Here is a 15,706-nt window from a genome sequence, read left to right on the forward strand (position 1 = left end):
TAACAGAATTGAAAGAATCTTTTCAAAGCTCCAGAACTCCACTCATACCCCCTAAATCGCACACTACAGAGATCTATTCTTTACCAATACTTTCGAGGGGCTCCTTGCTCCCTGAAACCCATCCTCAGAAACTGTAAGTTTAAGAATTCATGCAGCACCATGTAGTATTCCAAAATGGTTTACTGCTTCCCATTAATAAAAGATAATGTCAAATTCCCTATAGGAAGTAACACATTCATCTTTTTTTTTGAAAAAAAAAAATTTTTTTAATGTTTTATTTATTTTTGAGACAGGGAGAGACAGAGCATGAACAGGGGAGGGTCAGAGAGAGGGCGACACAGAATCCGAAACAGGCTCCAGGCTCCGAGCGGTCAGCACAGAGCCCGACGCGGGGCTCGAACTCACGGACCGTGAGATCATGACCCGAGCCGAAGTCGGCCGCTTAACCGACTGAGCCACCCAGGCGCCCCTGAAAAAAAATTTTTAATTAGCTCTATGTGGGGCTTGAACTCATGGCCCCAAGATCAAGAGTTGCATGCTCTACTGAGCCAGCCAGGTACCCCACATTCATCTTTCTTTCCAACCTTCTGATTTCCACTAAAATCTTTAACCAAGGAAAAATCATTAAAAATCTTTAAAGCTGTTGCCTGGACCCAGTCTGACTGTATGACCTTTTATTTATATATATTTTTTTAATTTTTTTTCAACGTTTTTTATTTATTTTCGGGACAGAGAGAGACAGAGCATGAACGGGGGAGGGGCAGAGAGAGAGGGAGACACAGAATCGGAAACAGGCTCCAGGCTCCGAGCCATCAGCCCAGAGCCTGACGCGGGGCTCGAACTCACGGACCGCGAGATCGTGACCTGGCTGAAGTCGGACGCTTAACCGACTGCGCCACGCAGGCGCCCCCTGTATGACCTTTTAAATGTGAAGACATGACAATTAGTGAGAAGAAAACAGGTTTTAGAGGCTGGTGATCTTGGGCTGACCACTGGTTCTAAGTTGTTTTTTTCTTTTTCTTTTTTTTTTTTTTTTTTCAAGTTTAAGAGGGAGGGAGGGAGAGAGAGAATGGGACCACGATCTAAGCCAAAACCAAGAGTTGGATGCTTAACCAACTGAGCCACTCAGGTGCCCCCTAAGTTATTTGTTGTGTAACTTTACCTAATTTTTCTGAGCCTGCTTTCTCACCTGTAAAATGAATATATTACCCGATAGGGAGCTACTTGGAAGACAAGCAGTAAATCTAACACCAAAAAGGCTGAATTAACACCTTTAGAGACCCGTTATCATCAGGACTCTGGTGCCAGAATCAGTCAGGATATTAGTAGAGAACAGAGAACACACTTGAACTAGGTAACTTGACGAAGGTTTAATAAAGGGACTATTTACAAAGACATGAGCAAAGTTCAGGGGAACCAACAAGGAATAATGGAATGATCCAGAGCTAGTAAGGGAATAATCCTTTCCCTACATTTGAAGGGGCAAAGTGACGGAGCTAGAAGCTAGAGAGGGCTTCTGAACAGGAGTCGTGGCCTTTGGTAGAGGGTCACAGACGATCCATGTGACCTGGGGATGAGGAAGCCTGGTGAATAAATACCCTGACCGTCCTCTCCTCATGCCTTTTGATCTTGAAGGTATTACAAATTGGATCAACACAACCTGAAGTCAGAGGGCAAAGGACCCTGTCAGTGCAGTCCGTGTGGGCCAAGCCCTCCCGGGGCACAGAATAGGATGGGAGCGGCTCTGAAGGGGACGCAGAAGACACCCTCCACCACCTGTGCCACAGCATAATTCAAGCCAATTAACTATTATACACAAAACTTGTATATATGCTGAAAATGAAATTACTTCTTTGTAGAATTTCTAATTGTAAAATGAGAATACTAAGCAGATTTCTTCTCAGTCTTTTTGGTGTCCCTACTTTGCTGGTGCCTTAAGCACATGCCTAGATGGCCTCATGGCCGCCCTGCGTGTGGCACCTGGACAAGAGAGCCTCAAGAAACGGGAACTGGCAAGTGTCAGGTTAACTCCTGAATGCTGACTGATCCAGAATGAATTTAGAAGGACTCAGGATTTTTCTGTTTAGGTCTTAGTCATTAAGGAATTCAGAAACTGGATTTTCTTAGACTCAAAAAATCCCATGATAGCAAAACTTCTTATAATCCTAGTGAATGATAGGAAACGTTTATAATTTCTTATTGAAGAGAATAAAAGAAATCAGGACATCAATTTCACATTGACATTTTTATTAACGCCAACTGTTTTTTAATTATTATTTTTTTAAAACAATAGCACAAAAATGTTTCAAGGAAGCAGTCTCACAATCTGATGACCTTCTGAAATACAGTTAAGCCACACCAAATATGAATTCCTGTTAATAACACAAAAAAATATTTTTAAAAAGAAAAATAAAAAGAAAAGGTAAAAGGGAAGAAAAGAAAAAAGGTAGGGCCAGAGAAAAGGAAAGAGGTTTAGAGTTAAAACTTGCTGGATTAGTTAGGTGAGGCTTGTTAGTAGGATACACTGTTAAAGCGAAGAGTGGCACACAGGCTTACAGCTTTTGTTTGAACCAGTTACCACTAATATGCGGCCCCTGCAGCAGTTACCACGGACTTCTTACGTGTCCAGAATGAACCAGGAGAAGCCAGTGTTGACACTGTTGGAAAGAGGCTTAACAGTTGGCCTGTCAGACAACTAAGACCGCTGTTAGCAGAGTAACTCCTTCAGGATGGCCTGGCTGAAAACCCTTTCATCTCTATGTCTCACCTATATGCATTTCAGGGTTCTTAAAAGTTATCTTAAAAAAGAAAGAAAAATAATGTATATCAGTTTCTCTTATTTAATGTGGCTATAAAAGATGTTTCCTTATTATTTCTTTATCTCTAAGAAGGACACCGGGGGGGGGGGGGGGGGGAGGAGGTTGGGGGTGGAACTAGGAGGAGGAAAAACCCAGACCAGGATAGGTTTGGTTTTTTAACTTTTTTTTTTTTTTTTTTTTTTTTTTTTTTTTGGCCAAGGGGGTCACACAGAAGGGAAGGCAAGGAGGAAAACTACAATCCTTGGTTCAGATTGAGTTATGCAGGAAAATATATATTCCTGATCAGTCCCCATGCCCAAAAAAAAAAAAAAAAAAAAAAACCAAAAAAAAAAAAAAAACCAAAACCCCCAAAACAAAAAACCAAAAAACACTTGGAATTATGCACAGACTCTATGTTATACCAGCTATCAACCTTTCACGTTTAACCATTCCCAGAGCAATGGACACTACCCTTGGCTTGTAGGCTGCTCGCAGAACCCACTTCACAAAAAATCTTCTTCACCCAGAAGCCTCTAGTTTCCTTTTGGTAGGTTATAAAAACAGAACATCTGTCATTAACAGGAGAGTGTTAAATACTTTTAACCACTGACAAGGCTTCAGGAAGTTTCACAGTTTCGTTATGCTCTATTTTATTACTATCATATTTACATTTTTTATTTTTTATTTTTATTTATTTACTTATTTTTTTGCTGAATTGCTGATTTTCCTTTTTCAATAGAATTTAATTCTGGAGTGTGAGCAGGAACCAGTTAACTACATTCATCGTCCAACCCCCACTGGTTTGAAAGAAGACTCCAAATTCTCGGCATATGAATCAGCTGTTCGGTAGCCCCACCTCATCCCTGCAGCCAAGCAGCAGAACCGCGGTGGCGACGCTCAGGGTTCACGCCGTAGGTGGCGAGGCCTTTCGCTGAAGGAGGTACTGGTGAATGCTCTCAGCATCTCTCTTTAGCCAAGCAGCATTCAGCAGGATATTTTCACAACACTGCTGGATGGTGCGCTCAGCTGAAGGAGCTGGGTGGCTCTCGAAGAAAGCCTGGTATAACACAACCCAGAAGGTAGGATCAGTACTAGCAATGGTAAGAAGTTAGAAGTATCACAGGTCATGAGAAGTTACCCACTGTTCTGTAAAGGATTCAAAAGCTTTAATCATGAAAATTTACCACTGCTACTCCCAGGCTAAAAGAAAACAAAGCAGCCCCTTAGACCTGCATACAGGAATTCTTCTCCAAATACATGCTTCAAATCTAATCAAAAGGTAACAAAGAGGCAGAACCTCTGGCCTGTCTTTTAGGTTCATTATCTAGTGGTTAATGTAGGGCTCTGGAATTAGGTTGGGACTCAAATCTCGGTTCGGTCATGTATTAGCCTGTGAGTTTGAGTACATTAATCATTCTGTTTTCTCATTGGTAAGAAACTATTTAGTCCAGAAGTTTAAGAGAAAATCCATAAAAACTGTTAGCACAATACTTGGCAGGCAGAGTCCTTAAGGACGCACACATTCTGGCTGCTTCAAACAAAGATTAATTTGTGAAGGCGATAAGACCACAAAGATTAAATTGCTGCTCCACAGACTCACATCTTTCATACAACAAAACCATTTCTGAGTTTATTATAATTTATCCAAAGCTTATTGATTAAAGATTCAATAAACTACGTTCCAATGAAGTATACCAAGATTCATAGTAAACAGAGCAACTCTTAAATACCAACCAACGAAAGGATAGGGGTCTTTACTTTGAACCAGTCGTCACAGGTGTAAAGGAAAAGAATGACTAATTCATCAGATTAAGTCTAGAACTTTTGGAAATCAATAACCTCGTTCACACAAACAACAATGGCGCCTTCGCTGAGGCTCGTTCTTGGGGCTGGGTTCTTAGGGCCCAAGTACAATACAGAACTGCCCCTCATTCCATCTCCACAAATAGCACCACTGTTTACATATAAGAAACCCAGGAATTACCGTTGATTCTTCCTTCTTCCTCTGCCAGGTACATTCACAACACAGAGAAGCCAATCAGTAAATATTTGTTGAATTAAAGATTAACAAACCCAAGCCCTTGAATTTCATAACTCCATCTCCTGAAAGCTACTCTATCATTCTTGCTTGCAGTCAGCATCCTAAAATGTTTCTCTTTCCCATACTGCAGCCAGACTGAAATTTTTATGGTACAAATCACATCAACTCACTCCCCTGTTGACAAGCAGTTCAAGGGCTTTGCACTCTTAGGAAAATTCATATGGCCTCCAAGGCCCTCCAGTCTGGCCTCTACCTATCTTCCCGGCCTCAGCTTGGCCACTCACTGCCTTTCCCCTCCAAACCAGGTATATGTACTTCTCCTTCAGAGTACTTCTATCCTTTACAGTAAAGTAACTGTTTCCACAGCATACAATGTAAGTTAAATGAAGGCAGAGATCAAGTCTTCCACTGTTTTCTCAAGACCTGAAATCTTAAAATTCCAAACAATGGCTCACAGAGTGAGTGAAACAACACAACAGCCCTCAGAGCCTCCACATTCACACCTCGTAACCCCACTGCCTTCAAGAAGTAAAGGTAAAAGTGACTCTTCAAAAATAACTTCACAATTAAATGCAATGGAAGGCTTAACATTAAGATTTCCCTCATCAGTGTATATCTGTTCCTCAAATGCTGAACTTTACCACTAAACTGAAGATTCTCCTTTGTAAGGGCTAAGAGGAGATTCCTTGCATAGCCATCTTGTCTCCTCGTGCACAGGACAGACCTATGAAGGTTGTTTTTAGAAAGGAAAAAAAGAACCATTATCGAGGACCTACTACTCTGTTCCAGTCCCACTACATTACTTAAATAACAATCTTATCATCATCCCATTTTATGGATGAGGAGACAGGCTCACAGGGATCAAAAAACTTACTTGGAAGTCCCATAGCTAACATAGGGCAGAGCACAGATTTATACTCAGATCGACTGATTCCAAGTTCCACCATGTTCCTTCAACCATATTGCAAAGTGCTCAAAGATGATTCCAACCCTAAATTCTTCAAGCATTAAAGACACAACCCAAGCTGTCTTTTTCCAAGCAAAAACAAGGATAAATACAGCATTACCCCAACATCGTATCATTACAATTTGGCTCGTTAGTGTTTTTACTTACTAGATTGAAAAGTAAAAAGGAAACAATACTTTGCTTACCTTAACCTCTCCAGCCATTTTATCAACTGCAAATCCCTCAACTGATAGCTGAAAAAAACAATGGTTTAAATAGTAAATGTAACTAAAAGACGCTAGGAGCAAACTTCCATTTACCTAAAAACCAAATCATTTTATAGTCTCCCAACTTCAGAATATTCTAGAAGGTGCAGGATGGGTGATGGAGAAGCCCTTTAATAAAGCTAATAATTATTTAAGGAACTTTTTTTTTTTTGGAAGAAACCCTTAAAGAGCAAAGACTACAGGCCTAGTGAATCAGGGATGTCTCTAAATAACATCTATGATAAGCAAGCTACTCAAAATAAAAATCTTCACGCACCTTTATTAGTCTGGATATTAGGAATCCTCCCTGGTATCGATTGTAAAGTTCTTCCCAGTTGTCTTTTATAAACTTCCAAGCAGCCTTCCTTCCATGCTTGCTGCCTCCTGCCACTCCACCAATTACTGACACAGTGTCCTGTGGGCGTACCTCTTCCTAGAAATAGAAAGGGAACGAAAAGTCTACTGTACTCAAAACATCTTCTGGTGCCAGAAAGGGCAAATGCTGTCGAGGTACCCAAGTAATCACACTGAAGACCCTCATTCCTTATTTTAGGAATAACTGGCACCAGAAAGCTTCCTAAAGATCAGCCAAATTGAGAATGAGGCACTGAGACAGGTAAAAACAGGCTGCTGAATAGATGTTTGCTTGGGTTCCTACAGGATAAAGAAAGGAAGAGACAGAAAGTAGGCACAGGGGTAAGATAAGTAGGCTTGCCAGTTTATTCCTGCTTCCAACTATCCCGATTCCCACCGTTAGAGGCAGATATAGATAGAGGTCAGTAACAAAAGCCCATTCCATTTCCCCCAGACTAAGAGGAAGGGGTTAAAGCAGATCAAGAGAATACTGAATCAAAGACAGCTGCCACAGATTGATAGGTTACAATTCCCTCTAAAAGCAGTTTTCATTGTAACTTACTGAAAGTGCAAACGTGAGGACTTTTTGAATCAATTCAGGTGAAAGAGTAGCCCCAAGGACCCTTTCAATTCGGTTTTTCTCTTCCTGCATATCTGCTTGTTTGTGAAGCTATAGTGAAAAAATACAGATCGAGATAGTTAACTGTCCCCTGGAAGTCAGACACATGCTTATATGAGCTTCTCCCCCAGTAAGGTGAAACTTCTGTTCTATATTCTCATTGGCTAGGTGCGCAGGGCATAAAATTAACAGAAGATAAAACTTAACAGGATGTTCAGGCACTAAATTTGTGATTTACCATTATAGTAAGTCACTAAATGTAAGTGAGTACTATGTGAATGGCTGGTCATCAGTTCTGAGCAGTTTAAATTCAAGATCTGAGGGGTATGATGTCTGACTAATGTTCTGTGTTAAACGAACAAACTGATGATTGCCAATACCATTGAAGGTCATCAATTTAATTTCTAATAGTCAAAAATGCATGTTAATATTAACGATGGTCTCTGATCAGTGGGATTCTGTATCATCAAATTTTTCAACTGCAAAAGCATCGCATGCTGAATGCAGGAAATTAGGAAAATGAGAAGCATAAAGAAAAAATTAAATTATTACAGTATGTACATTACCAAATTGGACATCAGATCATCTTATACCTATTTTGTGACCTTTTTAAACATTTCAAATTACAGGTAAGTATTTTCTTTATACTTTTCTAGTCTCTAAATCTTCCACAGTGATTATACCGAGTCTTTTTTCCACCATCAGAAACAAAACATTATGCATACAAAAATTACAAGCATATATGAGATATCTCTCCAAGACAACTTAATCGATAGACTCTGTTGACTTTTTTTCTCACTGAAGATTTTACACTGACCAGTGTCCGCACACCCCATCACAGGCCCCCATTTCCTCTTCTTTTCCTTTGATTTCTTTTGAGCAGCAGTGTAGTCAAATAGATAGAAGTCAGGAGACCTGGGTTCTAGTCCTGGTTTTGTGTCTAACTAGCTGTGTGACCTTGACTAAGTCCTTAACCTCTTTGGATCTCAGTTTCCTCTTATGTAAAATGAGTGGGGTGGAGAGATAATTTCTAAGGTCCTTTTCAGCTCCAGGACTCAAGGTCTGAACTCTGGCTTTCAAGAAGCATGGTTTTCCCCAAGGAGAACCTGTTAAACTAGTCCACTAGATGGCACCATAACACCACATTCCAAATATACTTTGAAATCAAAGTTCTTTTTTAGCAGGCCTCATTACTCCTAAATTACCAACAGAAGACAATCCTCCTCATCTCCCATCAACTGGTTTCTTGAAGAAACCTAATTTGGCCTTCATTAGAGCTCTTTCGATAGTAAATCAGAATTATAGTCAGCTCCCTTACATTAAATAGATGCCAACACTTATTAAACATACATACTAGAATAAATTCTTAAAAGTGTGCTATGACATGAAAATGTCAAGGTATCTGTCATGAGAATTTCAGAACCCCTATTTTGTTCCATACCGCTATGGAAAAGACAAAACCCACAAATATCTGATTTCATATGCAAAGAAATACAGGATTCATAGTGCACAGTTTCACAGAATATTAAGACTGAGAAGGGACCTCAATGTCATTTAATTGAAAGTTAAGTTAAACCCAAAGTATAATTTTGATATTATTAGAAAGGAAACTCTTGTCCAAGATCAGTAAAGTGGCACATTTTGAGTTTCTTAAAGTTTACATTTTTCAAAATATTTTAATCATTTAAAAAATATGATTTGGGGGCGCCTGGGTGGCTCAGTCGGTTGAGCATCTGACTTCTGCTCAGGTCATGATCTCGCGGTCCCTGAGTTCGAGCCCTGTGTCGGGCTCTGTGTTGACAGCTCAGAGCCTGGAGCCTGCTTCGGATTCTGTGTCTCCCTCTCTCTCTGCCCCTCCCCTGCTCATGCTCATGCTCTCTCTCTCTCTCTCAAAAATAAATAAACATTAAAAAAAAAAAACAGGATTTGTTTAAAATGAAATACTAGAAATTGGATTTGCAATTCTGATCTACTTGAGGTCAGGAAAGTGTTCTTAATCCATTAAAGATGGAAGTAGCAAAGCACATCCTATTCCTGTTCTGTTTGTTCCCACTAAGAGCAGGTCTTTAAACGAATGGGCTTTGCAGATTTGACAGGTAATTTGGGTATTTAGACACATTTTGCACATTTTATTCGATGGTAATAAGTACAGTATCTGTATTAGAGTTTAATTACATGCCAACCCTCTGGGGAAACTACAGAGGCTACGCAGGCAAGTCAATTAATTTCCTGTCCATTCATAAGAGGCACTGACATAACTCAAACCCTGGAGACACCTGATTCTCTCTCCCCTAAGCACGGACACAAACCTTTTCTTCAAAATGGGAAGGATCCTATGTAAGTTTACACAGAAGGGAAAATTTTAAGAGCTTGACTTGTTAATCAAAATGAATACTTCATTTTTTGGTTTAAGATACATAAACTTACAAATTAAAAAAAGTGAGAACACTAGATGACCTCTGGCATTGTATTGGTAGTACACGTGAACAGACATGATATCTCTCTCCCATAGTTTCTTAATATTTGCCTGTCTGCAACATGCATATCTACATATATTTCTTTCGCCAGGACTTTTTTTTTTTTTAACCACTTAAAGCTTGTACTGTGTCAATCCAAGTTTTACAGCAGAAGATGGAAACCCTTTCCAAATGTACTCACCTTTAGCATAATGTCTAAGGTAGTGCCATCACCATGCTTCAAAACGGTCAGATAAACCTACAAGAGAATACAGGAACAACAAAGAAGGCATCTGATTAAATGCATCTTGTTCCAAATATTCTAATGTTAAGACAGAAAGCAAGTCAACACGACTGTAAACAGCTGTGTGTGGATGTTACGTACAAACTGTGCGACAAAGAGCTTCGGAGCCCATACTGAAAACCAGGCAGGGAGACGGCATGCACACCGGCTCTCTCAGGGGAATGTGCACAGATAATCAGCTTTAAGCACAGTGTAGTCTGAGAAACTTTAAACAAACGAGAAGCTGGCTACAACCACCTAAATGGCACATATTAACACAGAGTCAGACACAATGTGTGGGTCAGTGTCTAGGTCATTTCTGGTTACCATTAAATACATCCCACACTGTGTGCAGAATGATGCAGTCATCTAGAAATCAAGGTTGTTTATCATGAAAACCTACAGGACTCCTCAGATCAGCGGAGAGAATCTGTTTCCCTTCCACGTGGTCCTTAAACCGACGGCGGGCTTCTTCTAATGTTGCCTTATGTCCTGCTTTTCCCAGTTTGCCCAGAACCAAGCCCCTCAGGAGTGCATCTAGATGACCTGATTAAGAAGTAAAAGAGACACAACACTGCTTAAAAATCCCATTTTCACAAATATGCTACTTGGATATCTTATACCACGTCTACCATCTTGAACAAACACAATCAATTACCCTAGTACTCGAGAGAACACTGATTTATATTGTTCAAATCATAAGAGTGAAATGAAGTGCTAATAAACACACTAGACAAACAAATAAATTTGCTGACTTTGTCTACAAATGCCAATGATCTGAATTTACTAAATGTTCACTCCATCTAGGTAATTACATTGCTAAGGATTATATGTGAAAGAAACAGGCTTAGATCATGCAGTTTTGACCCAAGACTCAGGAAAAAGGCCACATACTGAACTAGTACGCTGTGTATAACCAACTGAAATCTTAGATTTTTAAAAATCGAAATCTGATGGATCGGTTTACTCCAATAAGCACATAAAGAGATGTTCAACTTTGGTCATTAGGGAAATGCAAATCAAAACCACTGTGAGATCTGCTTCACACCCACCAGGATGACTAAAAAAGACGGACAATGACAAGCACTGTCAAGGACGTGGAGAAGTTAGAACCCTCATACGCTGGCGGGAACGTAAAATGTTGTGACCACTTGGAAAAACAGTCTGGCAATTCCTAGAGAGGTTAAACATGGGGTTACCGTATGATCCGGCAAGTCCACGCAATAGAAATGGAAGTGTTAGGTCCACAAAAATTTGTACACACATGTTCACAGCAGTATTCACAACTGTCAAAAAGTAGAAACCATCCAAACACCCACCAAGTGATGAAAACACAAAATGTGGTATATCCATACAGAATACTATTCAGCTATAAGAAGATGCGGTACTGACAGACAACACGGATGAACCTTAGCAACATTGTGCTAAGTGAAAAAAGTGAGACACAAAAGGCTACACGGGGTATGATTCCATTTACAGGAAGTGCCCAGAGTAGGCAAATCCATAGAGACAGACAGCAGATTAGTGGTTACCAGGGATCGGGATTGCCAGGGGATGGGGAGTGACTGCCATGGGTATGGAGTTTCTTTTGAGGCTAAAGAAGTTATTCTGGAATTAGATGGTGGTGACGGTTGTGCAATGCTGTGAACAAACTAAAAAAGACTGAGTTGTATACTTTAAAAGGTACATTTTATTATATACTATGTCTTAAAAAAAAAAAGTTAACACTAGCAATGATGGATTGCAGTACCAAAACAGCTAAGTCGTGGTACATACAATGAAATACCACTAAGCAATAAAATGGAATGAACACCCTGGATGTATCTCTAGCACATTATATTGAAAGAAGCCAGATGTAAGAGCAGGAAAAAATATATTAGGATTCCATTTACATAAAATTCTAGAAGAGATAATATTAATCTAGGGTGAAAAAAGGCAGAATAGTGTTTGCCTGGAGGGGATGGTTAGGGGAACCGGCCTGGCAAAGACTGACTGGGAAGAGGCCCCGAGGCAACCTCTTCAGTGTATTTTTTGTCAAAAGTCGCTGAATTGTAACATTAAATTTTTTTTAAATGTTTATTTATTTTGGAGAGAGCAGGGGAGGGGCAGAGAGAAAGAGAGAGAGAGAGAGAGAGAGAGAGAGAGAGAGAGAGAGAGAGAGAGAGAGAGATTGAGAGAGAGAATATCCAGAGCAGGCTCCAGGCTCTGAGCTGTCAGGACAGATCCCGACCCGGTGCTCGAACCCATGAACTGCGAGATCATGACCTGAGCTGAAGCTGGATGCCTAACTGACTGAGCTACCCAGGCGCCCCAAGAAATGTAACATTTAATTGTGCATTTTGCTACATTTAAATTATAACTCAGTAAAAAAATAAGTTCAAGAAAACAATAGGAGATCAATACATAACACAACAGGACACTAGTGAGGTTCTTAGAAGAACCAATTTGTAATTCTGACTCTGGTACTCACTTGCTGTGTGACACAAGGGAATGTTTTATTATTTTGCTGTTTGATTCTTCTATCTATAAAACTAGAAAACTAAAGATATTCTCCCTATTTCATTAAGGTGTTTTTGAGCCGTGAAAGAGAAGTACAACATCCACCAGTCTGCGTGGATCTGACCCCACATACCCTCTTATGTTTTGTTTCTAGGGCTCTGTGCTCCTGTCTAAAGCACACTCCTTCGTTGGGTCCCGACTCCTCTCCATCGCTTGGCCATCGCTCCAGGAATTACCCCCCGTCTCTTTCACATCACGGATTTTTCTATTACTACTCTAGCATTGTCATCAGCACAAAAACATGTTACAAAATCTCCCTCTTTATTAAAAAAAAAAAAATATATGCCTCCACTGACTCTACATCTCTCCCCAGACTATCCCCTTTTCTCTGATTGCCTTTTCAGCCAAAACTCCTTGAAGAAGTTGTCTGAATGTGGGGCGCCTGGGGGGTGGCTCAGTCGGTTAAGCGTCTGACTTCGGCTCGGGTCATATCTCACGTTCAAGCCCCACATCCAGCTCTGTGCTGACAGCTCAGAGCCTGGAGCCTGCTTCCAATTCCGTGTCTCCCTCTCTCTCTCTGCCCCTCCCTTGCTCATGCTCTGTCTCTCTCTCCCAAAAATAAACATTAAAACTTAAAAAAAAAAAAAAGTCTGAATGCGCCCTTTGCTTACCCCCTCCCGCTCTGGAGAACCACTAGTGCTCTCCGCCGCTCCACAGAACTTGCTGATGGCCTCACCAACCCCCTTCGTCTCGCCGGACTCAGAGCACCAGCTGTCACAGTGGGTAACGCTCCTTCTGCACTGCTTCTTAAGACGTCTGGAACATCTCCTCCCTCCTGACTCTCCCACCTCAGTGGCCAGTCAGTCTCCCTTGCGGACTCCTCGTCTTCCACTCAATCTCCAAATCTTGGCCTGGCCTCGGACCTAGCCCTCAGACCTCTTTTGTCCGCCTACACTCAGGCCCTGCGTGATCTCTTCCAGTCTCGTGGCTGTAAACACCATCTACACACTAAATGCATTTATTCAGCCTGGACCTCTAGGCTTGACTCTCCACCTGGATGTCTAAGTTGACATGTCCAACACCCAGCTCCTGAGTCCCTCTGTTCCCAGCCCGCTTCTACGGCCGTCCTGTTCTGTATCTGGCAAGGTCACCCCTCCGGTCCTCGGGCCAGAATGTGGTGGCTCCTCCTTCTTCCCCTTGCAGTCAGTCCACCACCAAATAGGTTCAGTTCTACCTTCAAAACATGCCCAGAATCTGCCACCTGCAAGTGTAAGCTGCACCCGGCACCTCAACTGGATTACTCGAACAGCTCTGTAATGTCTCCCTGCTCCTGTCTCTTGCCTCTCCACTCGTCTGGGTCCCACACAGCTGAGTACGTCAAGTCACGTTCTTGTGCATCAGCTCTCAAGTCACTTTCTCATATCACTACCTGTGAAAGTCGAAAATGTACTAGGTCCCACAGGTCCTATAGGAGCTGCGCTGCTTCCCACTCTGTCCCCCTCACTTACTCCGTCCTGATGTAACTAGCCTCCTTGTTATTCCTTGAACAACCCAAGCTTGCTCCTGCTGCAGATCTCCTGCACTGGCTGTTCCCTGTCTGGACCATTTCCCTCTAGATGGCCTCACAGCTCTCTCTCAGGTCTCTGCTTATGCTCATATTACCACTTCATCATGAGTGACTGTTGCCCTGACCAGGCTAGGGCGTACCGGCCTACCACTCTTTATCTACCTTACCTAACTTTATTTTTCTTCATGATACTCGTTGCCACCTAAATTATCGTATGTTCAATGGTTTGCTGTGTCTCCCACTAGAATGTAAGCCACACAGGGCAAAGCTTTCTTCACTGCTGTACCACCAGCTCCCAGAATAGTACCTGGTATTTACTAGGCGCATAAATATTTGTTGAATCCACAAGGGGAAAACATAGAGCTCTAGGTAATTGTTACTGTTGTTCTTATTGCAAAAGACTCTGAGATCAAGATTGCCAGGATGAAATACCACCTTTAGTTATTTGCAGATGGTAGAAAACAATTATATATAAAACCACAAGATCACCATTCGCAACACATGATGACGGCAAAAGAGTAAATACACAATTATGGAAATAATCAGAGGAGAGAGCACATGTAGAATGTCAGTAACTTCCTTAATTCACTTACTGTCTCTCGGTATCTTTCCAAGTTGTACATATAAGGTGCCTGATATTTATGGCAATAATAAATAAAATCATCTAAAATTCCCTTTAGCTTTTCTTGACTATAGACAGGCCTTTGGAACACTGTAAAAGGCCTCTATTTCCACCATTTGTGTTGTTTACGAATCGTATTTAACAGTGAATACACATAACCACCACTGTTTTTATGTTGGTGACCCATGTAACTTCACCAATAAACTTAAAAGACCTAAGATTTAATTTCTGGGGAGCTGAAAACATAGTAACACCCAACAGATACCAAGATGCTACTGATACTGTTAACCACAGCTGAGTAAAAAGGGTCCAATTTCTCATCAATTCTTTCCCCATTCCGTGCATCCATTACCTTCTCCAGGTTTGGGGTCCCAGCCTAGTCTCTCCCCTATGGGTGAAAAGACATCTTTCACAAACTCCTGGATTTCCTCATAGAAGTCTGTGTGGGACAAGAGAGTTGAGAGAATCCCCAGGTTACAGCTCAGGTCGCTCCATACAGTATAATTGGGCTCATTCACAAAAGCCTCCATGACTTTTAGAACCTCTACAGTGCTAATGATTCCAGCTCGAGCCTGGGATAGGAAAAAACATAAATTAATCTAGTCTTCAGACAAAAACAAAACAAAGAAACACAAGCATGCATTTTCAGCATTATCTACTGCTAGTCAGTCATTTCTTTGGTTGAAAGAACACAGGGGATTATGAGAATAAAACTCCTATCATGACAATATCCCTTATTTACTTTTTGTTATTTGTGAGAGAGCAACTTAGGTACACTTTGTTTGGTGACAGGTGGTATAGCTACACTTGTGGTGAGCACAGCACGAGGCGCAGACTCGTGGAATCACTATGCTGTCCACCTGAAACTGATGTAACACTGTGCATCAACTATACTTCAATGAGAAAGAAAGCAAGGGAAAAAAAAGAAAGCAAGAAGGAGAGCCGTTAACTTCCTATTTCTATCCAGTGTCTGGGGCCTTGGCTTTGTTTTTATTTTTAAAATTCTCATACTTTCAGAAAAGACACAATAGTTAGGGCTTTGGTTTTTGACAGAGGCTCTTTCAAAGCTGGACCTGCCAACTGTGTCAACTTCAGTCTGTCCTTTACTCATTTGTGAAAGAAGGCAAACTGGAAGGCCTTTCAGAATTAACTAACAGAGCTAGGAAAAGGAACTCGTGTTACAGCAGCCAACTGCACAAATACACCACTCTCCTGGGACAGGTCTCTCTCAGCAATGAGATCAGCAGATGTGAGG

The 15,706-nt window shown here is 41.2% G+C and overlaps 1 protein-coding gene and 2 long non-coding RNA genes across 5 annotated transcripts in view; 2 read left to right on the forward strand and 1 right to left on the reverse strand.

Moving 5' to 3' along the window:
* The window catches only part of LOC128313488 (uncharacterized), a 29,585-nt gene extending 26,765 nt beyond the window's left edge, over window positions 1-2,820 (forward strand). The window contains exon 2 of the long non-coding RNA XR_008294276.1: window positions 1,636-2,820. This is a non-coding gene — a long non-coding RNA (uncharacterized LOC128313488). The remainder of the gene's footprint in view (window positions 1-1,635) is intronic.
* NPEPPS (aminopeptidase puromycin sensitive) overlaps window positions 2,227-15,706 on the reverse strand; it is a 93,586-nt gene continuing 80,106 nt past the window's right edge. For all 3 annotated transcript variants that reach the window (XM_027033941.2, XM_053212329.1, XM_053212330.1), the window contains 7 exons: window positions 14,804-15,023; window positions 10,167-10,309; window positions 9,683-9,739; window positions 6,968-7,075; window positions 6,329-6,484; window positions 5,992-6,039; window positions 2,227-3,855 (listed from right to left, as the gene is read on the reverse strand). In XM_027033941.2, the coding sequence (XP_026889742.1) occupies window positions 3,703-3,855; window positions 5,992-6,039; window positions 6,329-6,484; window positions 6,968-7,075; window positions 9,683-9,739; window positions 10,167-10,309; window positions 14,804-15,023 (885 nt within the window). In that variant the 3' untranslated portion in view covers window positions 2,227-3,702. The remainder of the gene's footprint in view (window positions 3,856-5,991; window positions 6,040-6,328; window positions 6,485-6,967; window positions 7,076-9,682; window positions 9,740-10,166; window positions 10,310-14,803; window positions 15,024-15,706) is intronic.
* LOC113592611 (uncharacterized) lies at window positions 3,741-12,910 on the forward strand. The gene is made up of 2 exons (XR_003412516.2): window positions 3,741-3,877; window positions 12,417-12,910. It is a non-coding gene; the product is annotated as an uncharacterized LOC113592611 (long non-coding RNA).

This window comes from Acinonyx jubatus, chromosome E1 (genome assembly GCF_027475565.1).
Source record: "Acinonyx jubatus isolate Ajub_Pintada_27869175 chromosome E1, VMU_Ajub_asm_v1.0, whole genome shotgun sequence".
Classification (NCBI taxonomy): Eukaryota; Metazoa; Chordata; class Mammalia; order Carnivora; family Felidae; genus Acinonyx; species Acinonyx jubatus.